The sequence below is a fragment of the Mytilus trossulus genome, chromosome 1 (genome assembly GCF_036588685.1).
Source record: "Mytilus trossulus isolate FHL-02 chromosome 1, PNRI_Mtr1.1.1.hap1, whole genome shotgun sequence".
Lineage (NCBI taxonomy): Eukaryota > Metazoa > Mollusca > Bivalvia > Mytilida > Mytilidae > Mytilus > Mytilus trossulus.
Window position 1 is genome coordinate 100,012,557 of NC_086373.1, and position 26,849 is coordinate 100,039,405.

Sequence of the window (26,849 nt, forward strand, 5' to 3'; positions counted from 1 at the left end):
ATATTAAATTGTTTATAATTTAATACGCCAGACACGCGTTTCGTCTACATAAGACTCATCACTGACGCTCAGATTAAAATAGTTATAAAGCCAAACAAGTACAAAGTTGAAGAGCATTGAGTACCCAAAGTTCCAAAACGTTTCCAAATTACGGCTAAGGTAATCTATTCCTGGGATAAGAAAATCCTTAGTTTTTCGAAAATTTGTAAACAGGAAATTTATAAAATGACCCTTTAATTGATATTCATATCAACACCGAAGTGTTGACTACTGCCCGGTGATACCCTAGGGGATGAAACGTCCACCAGCAGTGGCATCGACCCAGTGGTGTAAAAAGTTATCAAAGGTACCAGGATTATAATTTAATCTACCAGACGCGCGTTTCGTCTACATAAGACTCGTCAGTGACGCTCAGATCAAAATAAAGTCAAAACAGGTACAAAGTTGAAGAGTATTGAGGACCCCAAATTATACAAAATAATAATTCAATTATTATTTACAGTATAAAACTTCTCGGCGTTAAACCTGTGCTTAATGACACGCAATGCCTTATTACAATCATTGTTATAAGTTCGCAATATAATCGTCTTCACGAAATGTTTTGTCGGCCAGAAAGTACCGTCACAATCTGAATATATTTCCATCTGTTGCGAAAAATATATCAACAGGAATTATCACAATTGATTAACATAAATAGATAATTCCAATCTTTAGAACGGAGGGAATTCTGTGTTAGTCTTGTGTGTATGGTTTAAATTATAGTTTTAATTTCATCCCCTGGACACATAGGATAGGGGAAAAACTGATTACAATACAAATTCGCTTTCAAATAGTACTCTTCAATGTCTGAAACATTCTTCACAAGGAATCTATTTGTTTACGTTGACACATGAACTATGAAAATGAGGTAAAGGTATAACGAACCATTAACGACGGATGTATACACCTTTAAAACATTCCATACACATCAATAGTTGATGATGGCTTATAAGTAACGCCAGACATAAGGAAATTGCGTACAAAGAGCCATGTATCAGATGTGCTCTACATATTATTTTGATGCAAAAATTTGTCAATTTACACCTGTATTTTTGTTAAATATATACGGAATAAATCCAGTCTGAAATAAATATGCGTGATAGGACATTGTAGCGCCGAGATTAAATTCCATTTTAAAGTGCTGTCTTTGTAGCCTATTTTAGCATTGTTAATAAGCTGTGTTGATATTAATCTTTTCATAAATTTGTATTTCCCTCTGTGTATTTTTTTATTATTATTATTAAATTTCCATTTCTAAGAAGAAGAAAAAAATGTTTGGATTCAAATTTCTTGGAAAAGAAAAAGTAGATTTTATACTTTGAATCATTTATGAAATTAAAAAACAAAGTTAATAAAAATATTACACTATTTTCTCACAATACTTTGCTCATTCATGAGGAAAAAAATACGAAAAGTTGGAGGCTTCCTTTCTTGAAAAAAATGTCTTCAATATTTTGATAAGTTCCCTACACTGAAACAATAGATGATGGAAGATTTGTATTTTAATGTCTTCTGGCAAACTGTACATGCATGTAAGGGCGGGAATATTTAAACGTTATACGAATACCGGTATGTACATGTAACCTGCTTTGTACTTGATAAACCTTACTCGTATGGAGATAAAAGTACTACAGGAGGCAAACGAAATAGAAGGTTTTATCACAGCCTCAGTACAACCAATACTGAAGATGGTACCTTGAAGCAAAGTTTTGCCTATTAACAAAATTGAGAATGGAAATGAGGAATGTGTCAAGGCGACAACAACCCGACCATATAGCAGACAACAGCCGAAGGCCCCCAATGTATCTTCAATGTAGCGAGAAACTCCCCAGTTCATTATTGATTTTCACTTCAAGAGATTGAAAACAGATACAGAACGCCATTTAAAAGTTACGGAACTTTAACTATTAGAAATTTACTCTCGATACTAGTACCTTGTTTCAAATATCGTTACACATTTACATTTGTCTCAGAGTCCACGTGTTAACAAAGGGTACTGCAAACAATAAACAATAAACAGAAACAGTGTTACATATTTGATAAAAAAATAAATCAATATTGTACGGTTCATCGAAAGGCATTTTTAAAATTTTAGGGAAACAAGAGACTATTTCCTTGTACTGTTATACTTCCTTGGTTGAAATGATGTAATTAGTACCTAGTAGTAGTTTAAGTTTTTGCCCAGTGGCAACTTATGGTATAAAATGGTGATAATCTCCATGTCAGACATGTTCAATAAGGTGTAGTCTGACATTCGAGACGTAATTCCAAAGATTTCATTACTCATGATAACTTAATTTGTTAATATCATAATTTCTGATATCATATACACTGTATTTCGGATAACTGGGTTTTCTAAACCGTTAAAATTTAATAAATAATAGTATGATGAATAATATATGATTTGTTGCAAATTCCAGGAATTATTTACACGGAACTTAATGTTTGGAAATCTAAAAAAATATATAAAGGGGAATGCTAAAATAAAAGGCGCGTAAAAAAATGATCGAAAAGCATCTTTGCCTGGATGGAGTTGTTACGTTTCAATCTTTATTTGTCATCTGAGAATGAATTGTAAAAATAAAACCGAATAATTCAATGATTGTCAAGTTAATTTATTTTTTTCTTGAACACCTTATGATATACGCATTAACACTATACTCAAAACTTGATCCAGTTAGGTAATGAAAGACAGACGAAGGATTCCAAGGGCTAATGAAGCCGAAACGAACTGACAATGCCATGGCATAAAACGACCAAACACAGAACATATCAAACTAAAGGCTTTTACGAACTCAACCATAATACTGAGAGTGAAAGAACAAACGAAACCATCATTTTATTTAGTGAAGGCAGCCATTGTGAATTTCTTGATTGGTAGTTTTTCATAATCCCCACTTATTTTTGTGTTTGTCTGGACTTGATTGTGTTTCAACTAACAGCAATATAATTGTCATTTCATAGGCAGTAAGATCGCACTTCCTGATAAAAGTATACCAAAACTGAGTTGTAGAAAATTTTAATAAGTAAATACAAAGCTAAATTCATAAACATTGACACAAAATATGGAATATGGAAATATTAATACGTGTAAAAGAAATGTTCACATTTTAACATCATAAAGTTAAGTAGAAAGTGATGCTACATAAGAAGTCGTTGTAAAAATAGGAATGCTGATTTAAATTAATTAGACAGAGTAACCCTAGTGTTGGTTCTTCGACATATTACAAGATAAAAACACTGACCCTGTGTATTCTATCAAATTTCGTTTCATTTTAAGATTATAAGTTATATGGTTCGCTACTGACCCCATACGGATCCATAGAGGGTTAGTAAAATCCATAGGGGGTGAGGCCGGAGGCCGAGTCCCCTATGAATTTTATTCACCCTCTATGGATCCGTAGGGGGTCAGTAGTTAACCGTATAACGAATTTATCGGACGCTGGACTTTTTCTGCGTTGTTTTGTTGTAAAATAAACAATGAAACGCAACAACATTAATAGATGACGTCGCCATTAACGCGTCATGAACCCCCTATGAAACCTACTAACCCCCTACGGTCTCATAGGGGGTCACCACGTGACGGCGTTTAACCAATCACAACGTGATAATTCATCTATTGTCCGATAAAATACTATATTAATAGCACTGATTCTGTAATTATTTATTGAATTTAAAGTATGGTTACAGCAACCAAAAATATCAAATATTAAAATATTTCCACTAGTTGTTGGCTGCAATGGACACTTAAGCACACTTTTAAATGCTTTGAAATGGATTGACTTAGGAATGTTTCGGTGTTCTATTTTACAACGATCAGCTTGTTAAATACAACCCTTCTTTTAATCTAAAAGACATTGAACTTTCATGGCATTTTTGACATGGTGTATAAGGCACATATTCATGTGTATCACATATTGTTTTCAAAATACCAAATCCCATCTTTAAAGCACTAAATGGTGATGTTAGTTGAAATAAAGCTAGCCTAGTCAAAATACTTCATCACACACACATTGTTCAATTGACTTCAAACTTAAACTTTCATTAACAATAAAACTCAAACAATCGGAATGTTTATGGATTTCCCAAAATGTTGTCTTTTGTTTTTTGATATATCTTTAAGAGCTAAATATTTAAAAAAAAAAAAAATAATAATCTTTTCAATAAAAAAAAATTTATGAATATTCAACTACTAAAATTTCATACTTTCAAATTTCTAGTCTAAATAGCAACTATTTCTTTGTTAATTCCCACTGTAATTATCTAAATACTAGTAAAACAAAAAAAGCAAAAACTCAGCAGGATTTGCAAGTCAAATGGCACTTTTAATCCAACAAAAAATCAAATAAATAAAGAAAATATTATTTACATGTACAATCATAACATTGTATAAACATTATTTATAAAAAGAATGGTAAACAAATGACAACACCTACAAAGTAAACCTTTTCAATGTGGAGGAGAAACATCAAGCTCCGAAACAGTGGCGACGTTGCTTCGCTAAACTATCAAAAGTCAACGTAGCGTAGAAAAGAGGACGTTATACCGCTGTTTCGGAGTTCGGAGAAACATATGACTAACACAAAATCCACTTTGAGCGAGATAGAGGTGATTTTGCAGAAAGACGTCCTTGCTATACATAAATCGAGTAAATACATGACGTAAAAAGAAGAAATAAGAAAAAGTAAAATGAGACAATAAGGCAAGACAAGCAATGTTAAATACAAATGACCTTTGGTAGTAATTGGTAGCTAGAAATCAACAATTTTTACTATTATTCCTATAAATATAAGTATTTGCAAATCTAGATTTGCTTTTGTTTAATTACTTTAATTAAGAAATATGATTCTTAATGGACGAAACAAAATAACCACAAAATGTTTTGTCTCATTGAATGAATAGAGGATAGCCATCAAAAGGATAAAATGTACTTTATCAAAAAAGTTATACAATAGCGTTAAGCAATACATTGGTTTTCTTATAAAATAGTCAATACATTCAGAAAGCTTCAAACACAAATGTTTAATAAAACTTTGAAAAATAATAAAATAATATCAACTTTAAACGAAAATAATATCAACTATAGAACCATACCTACTGATGATATCATAGAAATTAACATTATCAACTAATGTTAGCAGAAGGGACGATTCGGATTTCTTCCTTTTGGCCCACAAACTGCAACGATTTCAACTACTGGTTCCGTTATATATGCAATTATATGCAATAACAAAGATAAAAAGACTGTCAAAAACATTATGGTTTTACTCCTATGACAAGATAAAGATAAAGTAACCACAATATATTTCTAGCTGAGCCAAGGCCGTAACTAGGCTACTTATTTTAGTGAGGCAAAATAATTGAGCCGAGCGAAGCGAGGCGAAAAATTTTTTGGAGGGCATGAAATGAATGGTGCAAAATCCTGCATTCTAGGCATTTTTAGAGAGTTTGATAATGTTTTGAATTTGGACACTTTTTATATAAATTTTTCATATTTTAAGACTTTTACTTACACCAAATTTTTAACAACTTTATTTAAATTTATATGTAAGATAATCATCTAAATATCACTGATTTGGGTCTGCTGTCAGAACATAGAACAAACATCGATTCAGTAGAGTTTGCCAAATTTTTCTATGGCCGGTTCAGTCAAATCGTTTTAGAATTATTATTTGGTCTGCTGATATCCTTATCGCGATGAACATGGAGCATGACAAGACCGCACAATCTCTCGCCACTCATGCATGCTCTTTTCCAAGTTTTCAGTCGTTTCAGGGCAGTCTGTGTTTCTAAAGGTAGCACATTATCATCAACACATTGATCAATTTTTGCTTCCAATTCCTTCTCCATCAGCAATTCGGTAGCAGCATCGGTAGTAACAGTGTTGTTTGCAAAAGGGAATTAAGCTTTCCTGTAAGCACCATCATACAGTCGCAGTTACAAAATATTAAACTCGCTTTTATGCTGACAAAGATTAGACAAACTAGGAATGATAGAATGAGATAAGATACATGTAAATGTATATGATTCTATCTATAGAGTAAGTATATATGATATGAGTACAGGGGAATTGGAATGGAGTTTTTGCCGTTTACACGTAGGTCCGTAATTTCAAATTATTTCTGGAAATGGTTGGTGATATTTTAGTTTCAGAATCTATAAATTTAGGGGTTAGGGTTGGGGGGTGTCCGATTCCCTTGTCCCGAATAAGTAAAGACAAAATCCTGTGTGAAAGGTTTTACCATTCCTCAATAATATCAAATTGGAATATAGGATACTCTTTCAATTTTTAAGGTTAAAAAAACATGGATAAAAACTAATCCATGCATGTTTCATATCATTTATATTTTTATGTATCTGTAAAGAGAAAGATTAAGTTCGTGAAATGAATACGCAGACAGGACTGCACACTTGAGATACCCAGTACTTGATTTGTCAAAAGTTGGTGAATCGGAGAAATGAATACGCAGACAGGACTGCCCCCTTCCGAAGACCAGTACTTGATTTGTCAGTCTACTTGTCGTGAGTGTATTGTTCGTATGAAGTTGTATGCAACTAGTTTACTAGAATTATTCCTTCTTTACCTTCAGTGTCGCTTTTCTAGCTTTTTCTGCAAGAGCCTGTTTTTAACTAGAGATTCATGATGATTATCGTTACTAGGTTAATGTAATGGAGAAACATCATCCGTAGAGATACTGAGTTATATCCAGGAAGAATAGTTTAAAAAGAATGATGACATTAAGGTTGGGACAGAAAATGACTATTATATTTATATAGATGTATATAAAAAAATGATCAGTGTCGAAATTTTAGTGAGGCAATTGCCTCACTTGCCTCAAGGGTAGTTACGGCCTTGAGCTCTTTCTAATGATAACGTCTTTGACGGTTGATAGTAGATAACAAAGATTTTTCATTCCAACAGAAACTTGTTTTTAACCTAAGACTACTCACTAGTCTCAGGTTTCATCCATTCGGTCTTAACACCAATGAAATTTTGTGAAAGACAGTTCATTTACAAAGACTTATACATAATGTTAAATACAATGTTCTGCAGCAGCTTTATAAGCTTGTGAACACATGTTGAAGCACTGTATTTTGTGACTAGTCATGACTTTGGCACGAGTATTTTTGTGAACATAATGGATTTTTTAGTTTTGTATTGCACGTTAAAAGCGGAAGTTGTAGGCTGATTAATAATCTCTAATTCTACATTTCAGCATCCATATACCTATCTGTAAAGAAAAAAATAACGTTAGAAAAAAAATCCCAAATAAAATCTCGAAATTAACCAACCACTGACAAGAACAGTAGTTCAGCTACGTATCAGTGAAGCAACACTTATGAGAGGGTGGTAAAGTGGGGTACTAAACACGGAAATACGTGAAATAAAAATCGCAAAAACGTAGCACGAAAAATAAAAATCGGGAAAAACGAAGCACGAGAAATAGAATTGTAAATATTAAGAAAAAAAGTACCAGCAGTTATTACTCAGCCGTTCTTGGAGACCATGACGTTAATGGACATAAAGATCTTGTGGTCACCTTTTAGCGTATGCTACTTGCATCTGATTTTTTGTTTGTTTATTATAATGGACTTTATTACATGTATAGCATACAATAGAAAGTAGAATGGTAACAATATACAACAATTTCTATTTTTTACACAAGTTTCAAAAGGTACTATAACTCACTGACTTTGAGTTGGTTCCAATTTACTGTTTAATCAAATGCGGAAAAATGGAAGAACGAAAAATTAAGAGCACTGACACGAAACACGGAAAATAAATAAGGGGATATACGAAGCACGCACATCGAACCAAACACGAGAAAACGAGAAATAAAACACCAAAACACGAAAACACGTGAAATAAAAAGGCCGTAAACGTTGCACGAAAATAACCCTTTACCACCCTCTTATGATGTTACTCATTTTAACAATTGGTGATTCAGCGACAGTTTACGACTATCTGTCATGCAATGGCAAGCCAGTTTATGTATTGTCCGAAATTTTTCTATTACATGACACTTTTTTTAATACATTAAACGGGTAAATACTTGAAAATATCTTATTACAAATGATCGAAGAATGCGTCTCTTGTGCCGTTATTTACCTTCAGTTTTATATTATGTTATTTTTATGGCCTACTTCAGGATGTTTGACGTTATAATGGACTTATCATGTTTTTCCGACTGTTAAAATTTAATTGAACCTTATAAATTATTTACGAACACACTTTCTGTAAGCAATTATATTTAGCTGGCATTGTATAACAATGTATCATATGTATGCTGGTTGTGTATTATCTGCATGTGATATACGGTATCACTCTGTGGCGTCTCAGCATAAATTAACGAATTTGAGAGGTTTAGCTAGCTATAAAACCAGGTGTAATCCACAATTTTCTACATAGCAAAATGCTTGTACCAACTCAGGAATATGAAAGCTGCTCCATTCGTTTGATGTGTTTGAGCTTTTGATTTGCCATTTGATTACGGACTTTTCGTTCTGAATTTTTCGGTATATTTGTATTTTACTCTATTGGTATCAACATGTGTCTGGTATTGTATTATTTTGAATATTGTTACCTGTTATATGTCCGTTATTAGCCTCTCTATTAGCAGGATGGTGGATGTTTGGTGTATGAGTACGAACTACAGTCCCCCATCTCCTTAAATGTGTTGTTGCTGTGTATTTTCCCTTTCCATCCCCTGGGTCTCTTCTACTGTAAATTACATAAACAATTATTAATGTATAGAATGAATTGTTGCCTCATAAATAAATCATGTTGTATGTTACACATTTAACTTCAAAAGATTTCACATCCGTTCAACTAAAGTAGTTTAATAATTTTTAAGCACAAGCGTAACGTAGCTAGGTTATTCGGCTTTGTATACATATGTATATTGAATGCAAACAAAAATATGCATAACACGCTGTATCACAATGAGTTCTATTAGACAAAGTAACATATTTGTAATATTAAAATCCCTTTATTTGTCATCGTTTTACTCATATGATGTCTTGTTTTTAATATACAATAATAAACAATGTGTTAGTAATAAGCTTTCAAATACCATGTTACAATTCATGCATCTTAAAGGAGCTTTACTGTCAACTTGACGCTTATTGTTGTAAGGTTTGTCTGACAGTGATCGTTAAATCACTTTGATGCGGCTTGAAAATGTTCTTTAAAAAAATTTGATGCTGATAAAAAAGGATCTTTAAAAAAACTTTGATGCTGTCAAGAAAAAAAAGTTTGCTTCATCATCTTATCAATTTCTGAAGTTTTGGAAACAAAAACTAAGCAAAACATTGATTATGGGATGCGAAGTTTAATGCATTTTTTAATTTATCTTTAACGTAAGAGTGAACTCAAGTTAGTAGTAAAACTCCTATATCATTCGTCCACAAAATAATGACCGTCTCCTCAAATTAAAAAAAAGGAGGGAATTCGACTTACTACTTTTACTGATATAACACTGTACACTACGCGATATATATAATATCTTAGTTGTACTTATACAAGTTGCTTGTGTCATTTCTTTCCTTCTGTAAACAAGACGGCTATTTTTAAATGTGACTCAAGACAAACAACATCTATGATGCCCCGCGTTAACCTATTCAAAGGTTATAATAAATTAAAACACACATTAACATATGCATAATATGAAGGTAGAAAAAAACTTCAACAATAAAATAATGTGTCATTCATAGCTGTGGTCTTTCGTAAATAAAAAAAAACCCAACATATTGAGCATAGTTTCCTGAACATCCTTCCCGACTACTTATAAATATATAATTGTTAACAAATATATATCCTGAACTAAGAAATACAAGGCTCAAACGATTACACCTACTGATTACCATTAGGTAGCAGTATAGGTAAACATATAATCATACATAATATATTGATATATTTGAAATTTAAAAAAAATGTGTAAATATCTTACCTGCAGGCACATGAGATGAAAACAAACACCAGCAAGAATATAACAAGTCCACAAACTGACATGACTACAATCAATACCAAACTTATGCCAGTAGGTTCTATACATGACAAGCCTTTCCACCCAGATTTACACCCCAGTGGACATGTACCATTTAAAGAACAATATCCACTAATGCAATTAGAACTACAATTTTTCTCACAGAAATCACCATATTGACCTGGACCACACCGTAGACACTTTCCATCGTCTTTACCACAGCGTAGTTCGATACAATCAGTACTGCATGTCAGTTGACATGTTTGACCATAAAGACCTTGCTTACATGAAGTGCACGATCCGGACTTCCTATCACATCCGTCACAGTATTTTGAACACATTTGATCGCAGTTAACCCCGAAGTATGTTTTGCTGCAGTTGTAGCAATCTCCAGTGTTAGTGCACATGTTCGGATGAGAATCATCGCAATATCCAATACAGTGGCATTTATCACCGGAACGGTTTGGAACGCAGGTTAAACAGTCACCTGAATTTCTATTGCATCCCGTGTCATCACAATTAAACGGACATGTTTGCAGACATTTTGGACCGTGCCAACCCTTTTCACAGTTGTAACACTGGTGTGTTTCTATGTTGCAACCCGATATACCACAGTTTCCCGAACAATAACATTTATCACCATACCAATCTGCTATACAAGACAAACATTGACCGTTACGTGTGCATTCCGAGTTGTCACAGTTTGGGGGACATGCATCAAGACATGTTCTTCCATGGAAACCTATTTCACATTCATGACAAATCCCAGAGGTCACGTTGCAACCTCTATCTGAACATTGACCAGAACATTGGCACGTACTTCCATACCACCCACTTTTACAACTGACACAATTTCCACTACGTAGGCAAATATTGCCTTTACAATTTTTTGGACAAGACAGTGTACAATTTTCCCCTGACCAACCATCCGCACATGAAAAACAAATTCCGTTTTCGTCACATTCACTAGAATCACAATGTCCAGTGCATGTACACTCATTGCCATACCAATCAGTTTTACATTGGAGACAATGTCCATTGTTTCTCGTGCATGCTGATATACAATTGACTGGACATTTTTGGGTACACTGAGTACCCTGCCATCCATCTTCACATTCAAAACACTTTCCTGTATCATCACATCCACTTTTACAGTTACCTAAGCACGTGCATTTTTGTCCAAAAAAGCCGTTTATGCATCCGTCAGAACACGCACCTGTTGAGCGATCACAATTTTTAGTCGCACAGTTTTTCGGGCAAGACTGGTCGCAATTGTTTCCATGCCATGATGCATTACATTTCTTGCATATACCTGCAGCATTACATTCACCATTTAAACAATATCCACTACAATTACAGAACGATCCAGACGTTTTCACTTGACATTCTAGACAATTTCCATTTTCACGTAGGCAGCCCTTCCTTGTACAAGTTGACAAACACAAGTCATTGCATGATAGTCCATGATAGCCAACAGCACACGTAAAGCAAGTTCCATTTGAATGACACTCCCCAGGTCCACATTGTCCAGTACATTTGCATTTGGACCCATACCATCCTGCGTCACAATTAGAACAAGTACCGTCGGCTTTATTACAAATATCGTTGTTACAATTTGAAGGACATGGCTCATTACAAAATTCTCCATGGTAACCAAGAATGCATTGATCACATGAACCTTTATCTCTATGACAACTTCCTTTACAATTTTGAGGACATGTCTGGTTGCAGTTTTCTCCAAAATATCCGAATTTACACAGATCACACCTGGAAATTAAAGCATGATAATAATTAACCTGATTATCAAAAATTAAACTAGTTTTAAAATTCTCAGTTTCATTCAAAAACGTGCATACCCTTAAGTTCTGATGACAAATGATTAATGTCCAGATGACAGATGTTTCGACTACAACTGGTAAACACAACTTCAAGAAAACAATGCATGTTAAACAACCGAAATTAAGTGTGGCTTTCAAACTCAATTTTTAAAATCAAATGCGTATTGAGTTGCAGACATGATAAAACTATACAAATTTTGCGGATCATATTATTTTGAACATTTTGCTACGTTTAGATTTTCTCAATATACAGTAGTTTTCAAGATAATAGACAATTCTTGCATAATACCCATATGTGCTAGCTCTATTAATATCCATGTCGACCATGTTGGATGACAGCCGGGATCATTGAATACAATTTGAACTAAATGTTCCAATATTGAATGAGTGTGATAAAGTACTTGCAGACAAGATTATGTTAAAATGACGCCACAGACAACTCATGCCAAATGAAGAAAAAAGCATTCTAAAGTCTCTGTACACTTCGGGTCAGGTGAGTTTATATACAGTTACACCACTGTCCAATGTTTTAGCGCCAGAAGACTAGTTTAAACCCCCGACATTATATATGAGCCTGTCCCAAGTCGGGGGCCTTTCGTTAAGTTGTCGTAGGTTCGTTCTGTCATATTTGTTTTTCGCATATTGTTTTGTAGGCCGTTCGCTTAATATATTGAATTGTAGTAAATTTTCATGTTGGGGTCCTTTTACATACAACTATATGGAATTGAATTACATCATTGCTGAAGGCCGTACGGTTCCTATGCTTGCTTACATCCACTTCATTTGAATTTTGGTGGATAGTTGTCGCAATTGACCTCATCTCTTATTCTTATATTGACAAAATGAATATCAAATTAATGAATAATAATTTCTTACCTTCCATCTTTGTTACACTGTCCCAGTGTAGAACAATGACCTCTGCATTGACACTGCAAACCATACCATCCATACTCACAACCGTAACAATCACCATTTAAGCATCCCTGTTCATCACAATGATGCGGGCACGTTGAATTACAAAAATCTCCGAATCCCCTAGACTTGCATCCATACTTGCATTTTCCATCACTCTTTAAGCATTCGGAACTGAAACAGTTGTCAGGACAAATACTATGACAGTCATTATCAAAGAATCCGGCCTGGCAACTGCTACAAGTTCCTGTATATCGTTCGCAGTCTTCTCTCAAACAATTTGATGAACAGTTTTGGAGACAGTTTTGTCCGTACCATCCAGGAGAACAAGCTGAACATATTCCATCTGTGCCACAGCTATTCTCGCTATTCTGAGCACAGTGTCCTTTACATTTACACTGTGGACCATACCAGCTAGGTTTACATCGTTCACAAAATCCACTGATTCTGTCGCATCCACCATCACAGTTGACGGAACATTTGATGGTACAGAATTCACCATACCAACCACTGGAACACTCAGCGCATACTCCGCGCTCATTGCATTGGTCGTTTTTGCAATTACCTGAGCAAATACAGACAGATCCGTAATAACCATCTTTACACGAATAGCACTTTCCATATTGTCTTTCACATTCATTATCTTTACAATTTTTAGGACATGATTTGTCACAAGAAGTTTCGTAATATCCAGACTGACAGTTTTTACATAAGCCGGTAGTGCTTATACATCCTTCTCCCGAACAATACCCATGACATTTGCATTGATTTCCAGTAAAACCACGTTTACAGGTATCACAAGCACCTGTTATTTTTTTACATCCCGAGCTGTCACATCCCACTGGACACGTTAAAGAGCAATTTTCTGAATAGAATCCCATCACACACTGAAAACAGTGCCCCGTATCTTGTTCACAAAGGGTTTCGTGGCAGTTTAATGGACAACGCGCTCCGCATTGTTCTCCATAGAATCCGTCACGACATGACAAACATTTCCCATTATTTCTGTCGCAGTTTTCTTTACAGTTTCCAATACATGCGTCTAAACAGCGACTTCCATGCCAACCTGACGCACATGAACGACAGTCTCCTTGACTATCGCAACCAGCAAGGCCGCAATGACCTTTACATAGGCATTGAGGTCCATACAAATCATTTTTACAGTTTATGCATGTTCCGTTGTTTCTGTGACACCCTTCTGGTCCGCAGCTTTGAGGACAAGTCTGATCACACATATCCCCATGGTACCCAGTTAGACATGAGTTGCACAGTCTTGTGGTTTTATTGCATCCAAATTCATCACATTTCAAATTAGCTGCTGTACATTCACAATTCTCACCGTACCAACCGGACTCGCACCCATCTGTGCAACTTCCTGTTGTGCAAGAACATTGCTTTACATCTTCCCGAAAAAAATCGTTATGTGTAGTTTTACAGTTAGTTCCGCATGATAAGTCGCATTTTGTTCCACACCAGCCTGGTTTACAGTCCTTGTCACTTTCACAAATTCCGGTTAGTGGGCTACATTTGTTAACGAAACCAGCACCTCTCACTAGTATAGGATAACAGCCTTTGCTGCACGACGATGTGCAATCTTCTCCATAGTAACCTTGAGTACAACTATGTAAACATTTCCCGCTGACAAGGTCACATATTCTCCCTGTAAGCTGTAGACAGTGGCTGCTACATTGTTTATTGCAGTATTCCCCGTAGACATCGTTTCTACAACCACCTTTACATTTACCAGTGTCTTTATCACAAACTTTACTAAATATTCCCGTGGATGTTTGTATCGTTGGACATTGAGAACCACATCTTTTAAAGCATGGGTTACCCCACCAACCATCATCACATTCACCACATGTTTGACTGCTATCACATTGATCTGGCTTGCAGTTAGAGCAGTCTCCTGGAAAACAGAACAAACACAATGTATTATATATACTATTCTGACAGACTTTCCAATGTAAAACATTGTTTCATGCAGGATTTTTTAACATGTTCCAATTTTAAAAGAAGTAGGAGAACTTGACATTATATTTGTTTCATTCGAAGGGTTGGGTAATCTAAAACATAAACACATCCACTTGTAGTTCAAATTTCGATGAGTTAATTACGTGTACTTTAAACGTTTTTTTCGACAATTTTAAACATCTTTTTGTATTATAAAAATGTTATTCGGCGCTATGTGCTGTTGTTGAAGGCATTTCGTGCAGGATCCAAGGTTGGTAAATAAATAGCTTCCGTATATCATTTTTCCCCTGAAAATTTAGTTTGAAAATATATTTTAAATAATTGATTGCTAGCGTTGATAGATTACCGGATTTGTTGACCCAAATAAAAACTTTTTTTTTATATATATAAATGACTAATAACGCGCGTACCTACACGGAAACGAACATATACGATTATCTATTTCAGTCACATTCCCAGAAATAACAACTTTAGACAATAAGAATCTGATTTTTCTCATAGATTATCAATTTTTAGTCACCATTTAAAATATAAAATAAGGAAATGTATAGGTACCAGTTATCCTACTAAGAAATGAATGTGTAATAGTTTGACCAAAATGTTAATTAAAACAATGGAAGCCGAACTTCTATAATGTAAATGTTGGAAAGGTGAAAGAGTATAAATTAGCTCAATAATGTTCTCTAAATGTTTAATGAAACCTAAAATAAATATCAGATCGCATGGTTTTTTTGGGACAAATTTAGTAAATTGTACATTAGGGCTTGCGACCAAAATGAACAAAATTTATTATAGGTTTTACAATCTTAATCCTAAATTTTCGTTTCTAAATTGAAGTTGTCAGTATAAAAAGGTTAACTTTAATACCCTTTTAATGAATCGTCAGGGAAGTTTATAAGAGTCGGCTGCTTTTGAGTCATGTGCATAAACAGATGAAATATAGTATCAATGAGAAAGATATTTAAGTTGATGCAGTAATTTCATAAGCATTTAGATTTCTAGTTTTTATGTTTTTTAATGTGTATTGAAAAAAATGAAATTTATAGAAATTACTGTTTGTGATTGCGGTGATATTTATTATTGATTAGTTTTTGATCGCTTAACGCCGCATCAGCCACAAATGGCTATATATCGCGGTGATGGTGATGATAGTTAAGGTTATTTTACTGATACACTTAAACCCATGTGGTCAAAGTAAAATGGAAATATAACAATTGGTAAGGCCCGATATGGTTGCACTATATATATATATACAAAAAAGTTTCTTTTCAAGCGGTGTACAGAATTATATATTAAAAATTAAATACACAAAAAGAGTTTTAAAAGCAGCATTGTCTAGCGCTTTCATCCATCTTGGGACTTTTCTAGTCTTGTATATGTGGTATTAAGATATCTTTGATCTGCGCTGTTGGACAATACTAATTTGGATGGTTAACATGTATCTTAATTTGCTTTATCATTTTTCCATAAATCTTTCCTTGTGCATAAGAATTTTGTTTAGCAGGAGCAACGCTTTGATATGGAAATATTAGAAAAAGATTATTATTTTTTAAAATATGTTTGAATTAAGCCATTTAGGCCAATTATAGATTTTTATTTCTGATATGCTTATTTGAGTATACGACAGGTAAACTAAAGTTAACAAATACCTTATAGACAAAGGACAGTTATGTCATTTATATGCTATTTTACAAATATTTGTCTATAAACAATAAATAGTCTGTATCTTTTTATTGATACAAAGTTAAACAAGTCCTATATTGTTTACTGTACGTACAAGTTCACATTATGTTAAAGGATCAAGGATGAAAGGCAGACAGTTTGAACATATTGAATTTTTAATAATACTTCTTTTCAACATTTAAGGTCTTAATTCAATAGAAACATATCGTTTCCGTTCACGTTTTGTCAAAAATGTTTTAAACCTAAAGATTGTGCATGTTAAAAATCAAATGGTATGATTTAACTTGTAAACAATTACCCAGGTGTATAAAATCAACACAAAAGGTTTCAAAAATAATATCAAATCCGAACTTGAGGCAAAACTATGAACTTCATTGCGCTTTCTCCCATTTTCACTAACAAATTGTGAAAATATGAAACCTAATCCTTGAAGACATTTAACTTTTACCAAAGACGATAGTAATGAGTTAACCCATTTTAAATGAGTTTGTTAGGATGATATGAATCTTGCCATTTTACACGGGTAGTTAACAGTTAATAGAAACTAATGGTGAGAGAAGATAGAATCAGTGTGGTAGTCAGAGGAGTTGGATATATCCATGAAACTTCTAGTCGTGAATCCCAATTGTCCTTCTTCATAACTAAGTCTCAAACATTTGTCATCAAATAAGGGAATAAAATTTGTTATACTCAAAGCTAAGAACTTAAAAAAAAACCAAGTGCATGTACATGTATAGGTCAACATTTGTATTTGGGTTTCGTCTTTCAACTGAATTTAAGTGGATCGAAACTAGATATTTTTTTACTGTTACAAATAACGAATCAATAAATACTCGAAATTTAATTTCTCGTTATAAATATTGTATACACATTACTATATTACATATTGGATAGAACAACATATGTAGTAATTTTATGTCTGTTTCGTATTGTTTGAAGCTTTTTATCGTACAAAAAAGGTCAAGTACTGAAGGTTTGTTTGACCAGATAATGCGTTGATAATTGTAATCGAATTATGTTCATCATTTTCTATTTTTGATCTATAAAATTTATGAAAACATGTCAATAGACTAGGGTCAAATACCGAGAAATGTTTCCTTAAATGTTAATTGATCAAGTGACAATGATTTTTTTTTCATTATAAAAAGTCAAACGACGTCTGATTTTCAGAAATTCAGAATTTGTAAGCTTTGAGTTGTTTAGGAAACGACAATTTAACTTAAAAGTTGGGAAGAGGTCTCATTTATAATTATGGTACATCTCTTTATTTTCATTTTCAAGCTGCATTCATATAAAGATGTGTGTATGTGGAAAAGAAAAGAAAAAAACCCTGATATATATCTACTATCTAGACTATTGTTAGTTTGTATGTTGGAAATACAACTACAAAGACATATATGCATACACAGTTATATTGGTATACATGAATATACATGTACAGCCACAGACCGTCACATAACATGCTTCCTCGCCTATTCCATTGAATTTGATTTTTTTTTTAACTTGCTTCATATACGATTGAAATGAAGCTAGCTATCACGAGATGGTGCGTGTACAAATTTTTTGAAGTTTTTTTTTTACCGCTAAAGTTCATATAAACCACATGCAGATGAAACTATAAGGTATATCTTTAATACAGGAACACTTTAAACACAAGAGGAAGATAAAATCAAAAATATCAATGTTAAGGATACTTGTGTTGTAGGTATCAATTCTCTTGTCAAATCTAGACATCTTGTCAGTTGACAGTTTCCGTTTAGTATAAGTTTCATATAAAATAAGATATTTGGACGATAAAAATCAGTCTGGCCTATTTCAGTATATTACGTGTTTGATACACCCATTGAATAATTCATTGCAATGGTCTTATTAAGTTATTAATGATATTCGAGAAAATAACATAACACGATAACACTCCCGAGTTACGTAAAAATTACACGGTTTGTTTGTTATCATAATCTTTTCAATTTAATCCCACAACTCTTTTTTAAGTATCTTAAAAAGTCAAACCTTTATTTAAAGTAAAAGATATGCACACGTGCCGTTGATTTTAATCAAATTGTTTTACATGTATACGAAAAAGCCTTCTAGCCAATGTATCCATGTCGAAAATCTAAATTAACATTAGATCCTTAGGATATTAGTTAAAATACCGTGTAATATATACTTATTTCATTTTATTTCATTTTAACAATAGTATATCTAGATTTATTACCTGCAGTGAGTACCGGTTGCTGAGGTAATTACTGTCTATCAAAGATTATCTTAAATCAAGCTGAGTCTGATATTGATGGGTGGTTAGGACAAATTAAATTTTATAGGTTTTAAAACTGACAATAAAAGTGAATCTTCTGTTCAGGGGAAAACAACGGACACCTTTAATATAGAAACTAAGATTTTTGGTGTATAATTGTACTGGTTACACACTCGAAGAGTATGTAAATATTATACCTTTCTGTGGTGGTAATGATAATAATATGACCAAATTATCTCATGCTTCATAACCCGACAAGGACAACCTGTCAAATATGTAATATTTCAAATGTTGATATTTATCCACATCAATGTCAAATCTGACGTCCCCACCTCGGTTTATTGCTCCAAATAAAATTTATGAAAATTTTTAATTGTTTCAGATTTATGAGAAGGTGCAGTTTATCAATTATTTAGTCTCATAAAAGAAAAATAATAAGATAATGTCTCATAAAATTGTATGTGATTTGAATTATGTCTTTATCAAAATTCAGTTTTATAGTTTTACAATGAACTGTACTAGACACAAGATATATATGTTATATGGAGTGTGTGACAAAACAAAAAAATACCATAAACCATTGACGTTTGAGTCAATCACCATTAAGTATAGTTAGCTACCTTATAAAAAAAAGTCTCTAAAACATTTTTAGCTAATACCACTTTGTACCTAATCAAACTTTATAAACACACATTTCCTGGCTTAATAAAGAGAGATAACAATAATAAAAAATAACATATGAACTTTGGTATCCTTATTGTATTGAATGATTATCATGTTTAAGGAAACATGTTCAGTTCCAACCATTTGAAAAGTTGGACAGCACAGGGACGTATATAAGTCCTTGGACAGCAGTAACAAAACGACATGATCAAACAGGGAAAAAAATATGAGTAGTTTGGCTCTGAACTGAATCATTGTTAAATGTTAAAAAAAATCGAATATGTCTGCTTTTCAGTGACAAACAAAGAAAAATTATGGGAATCAATTTTGACTTTAAAAGTCCACTAGTTTATAACATACAGAACTAATGTACATACCCGATACACCTCGAAGTAATATCAACACAGTGATTAACACCTGTCCCAGGTAAATCACAAAGGATCGACGAACGGCCATCAATTAATTTAATTTTGCATGTTTCAGCGAAGGAAAAGTCAAAATAGTTATCCATTTATGAAAGTACTAATATTTTTTTATTTCCACTATAAACGGAATATGAATAGGAAATACACATCCTCTCTTATTGTTGTCTGTTGTTGTGTGCCTTTCGGGGTGATTCAATCGTCGACACCCACTTGGTTTAGTTATCAATGAGAAATACTGTCACAATTTTTATAAATAAAGTGCTGTTTGGGTCCGTTCTACATCGTTGAGTTTACAAATACAGCATGTTATTCAACTTGACGATCATCCTATACAATTTTAATGATCACCTATGTATATAGAACGTAATCTCGGACAGACAACATTATGTGTGTGCTAATCGATCAATAACTATTGATCGGATTATGGTAAATTTACCTTAAAGAACCTCGTGGACACGCGGAAGAAATAATGGGAAGTGATATTTTTTGTAATTGTAGTGTGTGATAAATTGACCACATTAATTTGATTTAATGTTAATGTTGTATATGGAAAGTGCGGAAATTCTAATTTAAAATGATGTTTTAAAATTATGTAAGAAATATATCAGGTGAAAACAATTTTAAATAAATAAATAAATTACTAAACAAACAAGAAACTTTTGATTATATATCACAGCATGACTATATATAAACTGATAGCATGGACTGTGATATTTTTATTAACCCGTAATATATTGCTGCTGTTACACCAGAAACAAAATGACAATTTCACTGAGCAAAATAGGTGTGGCTTTAACCTCTGCACCCAGTTGCTCGTTGGATATTTCGTAGTTGGTGGTATATAGTTTATTTAATAGTTAAGGGCCGTCTTTGTTATTTTCATAACTAACGGTGAACAATAGGCAAATGTGTCTGTATTCGATAAGATAAAGTAGTTTATTGCAACTTTAGCATAGACCTATTTTACTAAGAACATAGTCATTGTCAAGTGAAAGCAATATAATATGGAATTTCAAATATGATAATTAAAACTGTAAAGATCAAACAAATAATAAATTAAATTAAGGTGTTTGGCGCTCTCTTCAGATGCACGCCACAACTCTGGGGGTAGAATTTATCTTAAAGGCGTTGGTTTAATATGAGATAATGATTTTTTTCTTGATCCTGTCATATATATTGGTGTGGTATTGATATTGATGATGGAAAAGTTTGTATTTTACTTTATGCTGATGCTTTTGTTATTCTGGTAAATTTATGATGAAAAAGAATTAAGGTAACACGATACCGAATGGCATATCTCCCGATTTCCAAAATTTTTGGCACAGGTGTTCTTTGAATCGAAATACATTAGAATATGAAATAAAAAATGGGGGTCACCATTTTTGTTTTCTTGGTACTTTCATTAGAAAACGTCAATTTTGGCGACAAATTTACTTAGGTATATAGAGGAAATGCCTATATTTCGGTTAGCCTTTTTAGATTTTCCAACAGATGGCTATGTTCTTATATACGGAGCAAAACAAAAAAACTAACATAATATCCAGGATTGCATTCTGAATCCGTACACGTATAGAAAACGTATATGTCACTATCCTTGTTTTTGAGATAAATGGCTTCAAAGTTGATTGATACCCTTAGAATTTGTCCGAAAACGTGTGACGTTATTGAATACAGAACGTAACGTTATTCCTTCTCCGAGAAATGGAAAACAAAATATGTGTCGGACCTGAATGGTGTTTATTTTTTTTTCATTTACCCTGTCAGTTGTCGTAAATTTCCTAGTAATGCAATGCAATATGAAATATTTCGTCGTGCACATGGAAATTTCACTCAAATGAATTAACATTAATTTTGTCTCATTTTCACACCAAACGAGCATATTGTAATGCAATGGTTGTTGTTTGATTATGTGTTACATTTTTGTTTTTGTTCATTGTTTAATATAAATAAGGCCGTTGGTGTTTCTCGTTTGAATTGTTTTATATTGTCATTTCGGGGTCTTTTATAGCTGACTATGCGGTATAGGCTTTTCTCATTATTAAAGGCCGTATGGTGACCTATAGTTGTTAATTTTTGTGTCATTTAGGTCTATTGTGGAGTGTTGTCTCCTTGGCATTCATATCACAGCTTCTTTTTAATCTATACTTGAAACTTGCTTGAACTGATTGGTTCCACGTGAATCTTATGCTAATAGTTCATGAACAAATCACCGGAAATAGGTACACGTTAAATTCAGGTATTTTTTTTTATAAAAATAAGATTATTCAAATAATATCTTAATTCTAAAATTTAATTAAAATCATGAAAAATACCTTCATAGTTTTGTAAAGTTCACGTTGAAATATCATGAAAAATTTCACGTGTGATTCATAGGAATAACTGAGTTTTTAACTCCATCATTTAAGACACTGACGGTGGTGTCATCGCATCATCCATGCAGAAATAGAGTACTTTCAAAATTTGATCCAGTTAACAATTTTATGATTGCTCGGTTTTTGATGGTTGTTTAACGTTCAGTGGAAAATAGTTCATGCATGTTCGGGATGATACAATACAATTTTGAAAACAGTTGTTTATAAAAGACACATTTGATGCACCAGTCAAAAAAGGTTGAACATTCTGTTAGTTGTGAAAATTATGAGTGAAAATAATTATCCTGATAAAATACACATTGTAAAAAATTGAAAAACAAAACTCAAAGGATATTTCAGAACTCACATTCTTGATTTGCTACACACATAAGTATAGCGTACTCTGCGTAGTATAAATGTGTCAGTTGGTTTCTAAGCAAATCGGACAAACATTGCAAACTGTACGCAACCTTTCACAAAATTCAACAGTCTGTCATTTGTGAAAAATTATTCACAAAACAAATCTTGAGATTAGATATGCATTTTTTATAAGTTAAACAAACTGCGAAATATAAAGGTTCCAGCTTGAAATCTCACATGTAGGAGATGTAAGCCGGAGTGTGTACTCTGAGTGCCTTTTATATTTTATCAAAATGCCTAATCTAGCAACCTGTCATGAACAAAAAATAAAGAAAATCCAGACGATAAGTGCAGCTTTAATATAAGTTTTAACACCATGTTCATAATTAAAACCTAAAGCACAAAGCCTGTAGTGGTAAATAATAGCCGTATACACCCTACTGCGGGATGACAGTTGAACGGACACAACTGACACAATATGATGATACGCGCCTACATTGTAAATAATATTAGGATTTTGGTGACAAAGCATATTTTTGAATATCCAGTTCATATAATGGAAAAGTTATTTGTAGATCTAAAATGAGGTAGCAATGTAAGCAAACTAACATTTCTGTCATTTTGTCTTTGGTGGAAAGTTGATTAATTGGCAATTTTACCGCACCACCTTATTTTATTATGGTTTGAATTTTCTACCGAAGATAAAAGTATTTAGACTTGAAAAAATATGTACTAAGAGACAGAAATGTAACTGTGATAATTATACTACAAATACTTATCAAAACTTTCCAATCTAGGGGACCAGCGTTTACTAAAACTACAAATTAGAAATAAAAAGATATTAGCTTCAGTCACATTTTACTCGATTTCTTTGGTTTTGATATCTTTAAGTAGATATAGGAAGATGTGGTGTAGTGCCAATTAAACAAATCTCCATCGAAATAACAATATCAAATCTCCATCGAAATAACAATATAAAAAAGTAAACCATTATAGGTCAATGTACGGCCTTCAATACGGAACCTTGGCTCCAGATGTTGCTTTCTTATAAATTGCATATCCCATATCTCCATTTATCATTTTAGCAGCCAACTTTTGTACAAATAAAATGATCCATATAATTGTTTGCTTTATTTATACTTGTACTTTTACTAGTATCATGTTATTCACTTCCATAATGAGCAAGCGGTAACGTAGATATTTCTTTTTGCGTAAATGTTCGTAAACTTTGTCGATTTCTTAGAAAAAAATAGAGGCAATGATTTGAATTTTAACAACTAAAGTTTCAAGTGACGTTTGTAAATTGTCGGATTGTTTGCCGTTTGCTTTACGTCCAGTGGCAAATAGATCATACATGTTAAGGGAGGGAACAAGTTAACAATAAATACAATTGGTAGGTTATGTAATAGAGGCGTTCCGGGATTATGGTCGAGTAAACTTGGAATGACACTGGAAAATGAGGGTATATTGGATAGGGACATAATTTTCTTTTATCATACAACAGGCTACCTACGGACCCCTCAAAGAGTTGTTGCAAAGGTTTTTGATTTTCAGAGTGCATAGGAGTCTCTTAATTTGAGGCATCGGATTAAATGTCCCCATTCTGACCGGATGTAGCTGCATACTTGATACATCCCGCACAGTCAAATGGACGTCTCACTTTGGAAGCATTTTACTGCCGGTCGGAAGAAGACCAAGTGACCATTTTCTATTCCCTAGTTACCCTTGGGGTGTAATTCGTAGAATAATAAAAAAATATATAAATTATGTTAATTGTCAGAAATGTAAAATGTATTTGTACTCACTACGAAACAAGTCTCTTTCTGTCGTTTGAATAAAAAGTTAGTCGGTCGTTTGCTTGTAAATTTCGAGAGAAAAAATTGTAACGGAACCAGTCTGACTAGAGCCAGTCCTGCCTATCAACTCAAATTGCGTTTATGCACGCAAGTGGATACATGGGGTTGTCTTAAATCAGACTTTAACTGGACCTTAATTGTTTTTAATTTTGTTTTTGCCGAATCAAGTTCTCATGTATTTCTCAGTCTACATTAACTTTTTTAGGCCTCATTCCGAATTTGCTGTTTGTCCCGTGTGGATTTGGTCAATAGGAATACAAAGCTAGCACTTTATTTCATAAATGTTTCAGAAACTATATCGGATTCACTCTCTACAGACCAATGTCTGATTGTGCAATGTATTGTTTTTTTTCGCCTAATTCTATTCGAATTCTCATCCAGGTGATAACCTTTTTCCATTTTGCCCGAGCGGTGTTTTTTGCGACTATTTTTACGGGAATTAATAGTTATACAGTTCCTATTTTTTACGCACCATCCTAAGTTTCTATAGGATAGATTTCTACGTTTAAAAGAAAATTTCATGGGGATACGGCGTGCATCATGAATAAGTATGTATTGCAACAATAAACCAAGAATAAAATAAAGTGACAAAACTCAATCTTTTATGCATTAGAACATATATAGATAAATCGTGCAGATGTTAAAAATATTCAAGAAACAGAATATTTAAAGTAAAGCAATACATTTTTAAAGGTTAACAATGGGCAGAAGAATTGCCCGAAAACGGTAAAGCAATCTCAATCTATGTCAAATAAGTTAACCGTGTCGTATTGCATCAAAACTCTCGGCTCTCTGCATCTAGAAAAGTTTCCGTTAAAAATGGCACATAGTTACCAAAAGATTTTTTTTAAATCTAAAATCACTTCGTGATTGCAGAACCTGCTGCATTGGCTTGTATGTGTGAACGTCAGGAACGATAACTCGTGGCGTAACGTCATTCGGTATCGTGTTACCTTAAAAACGCATTACATGTAAATACATACATGGCGTGTAGATAGCAGTATGAACAATAATACTGACTCAAGTGACAAAAGTAATATTAGTAATTGTGGAAATAATTATTATAATATCATTAAATATTCTATATACTACTTCTACCAAGCGACTATACAATTCCTAGCTTATACTTATTTAGGACTAGTTCTACGTGAATTATTAGATCATACTGTAACTACTTCAGAGTTGTTGCAGCTTCTGCAAATAGAGCTCTTGGTCGTGTTATAGATAACTCCAAACTGTTAGGTGGTAATATTCATAGTGTTTTTTCAAATTATATATAAAGTTTGGTGCTCCAAATTGTTGAATATAATGCTGTTATTTGGGGTTGCATAAATTGTTCTTTAACAATGCTATGCATTATAGAGCTAGCAGAACATTTCTTGGGGTTGCAGGGGATATGAGGTGGATATCTTATCTTTCAAAAACGATAGCTATGCTTAAGTTCTAATTGGTTAAACAGAAAGGTTTTCATATTAAGGGCAGACATTATAAGTACAAAACACAAGTGTAATGAATTGAAGTTTTTATAGATGGAAAACATTTCCTGATAACAATGTAGAACATTTGTGTAATATTACAGAATAAATTTAATAGTACATCAATTAATATTAGTATGTCTTAAAAGTTCATTGAATTTGTTGATCAGTGGCAATACGCTCGATTTTTAAGCGCTGTCAATCATCCAAAGACCACATCTTGATAACCTCTTATCAGATAAAATTTACTTAAAAGATAATCGTCAACACTAAGCTTATTTATCTTTTAGAGTTATAATTTTAACAACTTTTGTTTCCTAGTAACAAACATAGATATATGTCAAAGATCACCAACAGGATCATTTATGGATCCTTTTAAAATAAGTTTAAAAAAAATATTAAGTACCGACTTCATTTCTTTGGCTTGATGAAAACCCGTTACTGTGTACGCATAGTTAAAGCAGACGACCAAATATTAAATTTTTCTTGATACATACAACTAATAATAGCATATTCGGTTCTGGTGAGATATAAGTAGATTTTAAAACAAACCAAGGCAAGCGTCTTAATTTAGCATACTGTTCTGTTGGAAAAAAACATACTGTTATTATGAAGGAAACTCCAAGGTATACATAAAACTATTTACTGTTAAATATGTGTTGTCATAGTCATAGTACCAATCATACTGTATTTTTTGTCATATTTTACGAAAACTAAAACTTGCAACTATTTTTATTCTTTTTTGCTCTTTTTTTTTTACCTATGTTGTACAGTAAAGTATCTTTCTAATAAGTTATCATGTTATGCTATTGTTTCGGGTAAATGTGAAGGTTGGTATCTATCAAAACCTTTAAACCCGCTGCATTTGTTTGCAACTGTCATAAGTCAGGATACTGATGTTCAGTAGTAATCATATGTTGATGTGGTTCACAAATGTTTTTCTTTTGTTATATAGATTAAACTGTTGGGTTTTCCGTTTGAATGGTTTAACACTAATAATTTTTGAGGCCCTTTATAGTGTGTTGTTCGGTGT

The 26,849-nt window shown here is 33.0% G+C and overlaps 1 protein-coding gene across 3 annotated transcripts; it reads right to left on the reverse strand.

Annotated features, from left to right (window-relative positions):
• Positions 1–6,901: 6,901 nt before the first annotated feature.
• LOC134693627 (multiple epidermal growth factor-like domains protein 6) lies at positions 6,902–20,204 on the reverse strand. 3 transcript variants are annotated; one of them, XR_010102428.1, is made up of 6 exons: positions 19,727–20,204; positions 12,740–14,684; positions 9,990–11,792; positions 9,500–9,588; positions 8,625–8,761; positions 6,902–7,271 (listed from the first exon to the last, which is right to left on the reverse strand). XR_010102428.1 is itself a non-coding variant. In XM_063554477.1 (5 exons), exons 1-5 carry the CDS (start codon positions 19,803–19,805, stop codon positions 7,246–7,248), a joined length of 3,987 nt encoding a protein of 1,328 aa, XP_063410547.1. In that variant the 5' UTR covers positions 19,806–20,203; the 3' UTR covers positions 6,902–7,245. The 3 variants fall into 3 exon arrangements, 2 of the variants coding, with proteins under 2 accessions (XP_063410547.1, XP_063410539.1); XM_063554477.1 differs by lacking the exon at positions 9,500–9,588 and having other exon boundaries at positions 8,625–8,758; positions 19,727–20,203; XM_063554469.1 differs by lacking the exon at positions 9,500–9,588 and having other exon boundaries at positions 19,727–20,201.
• Positions 20,205–26,849: the final 6,645 nt, after the last annotated feature.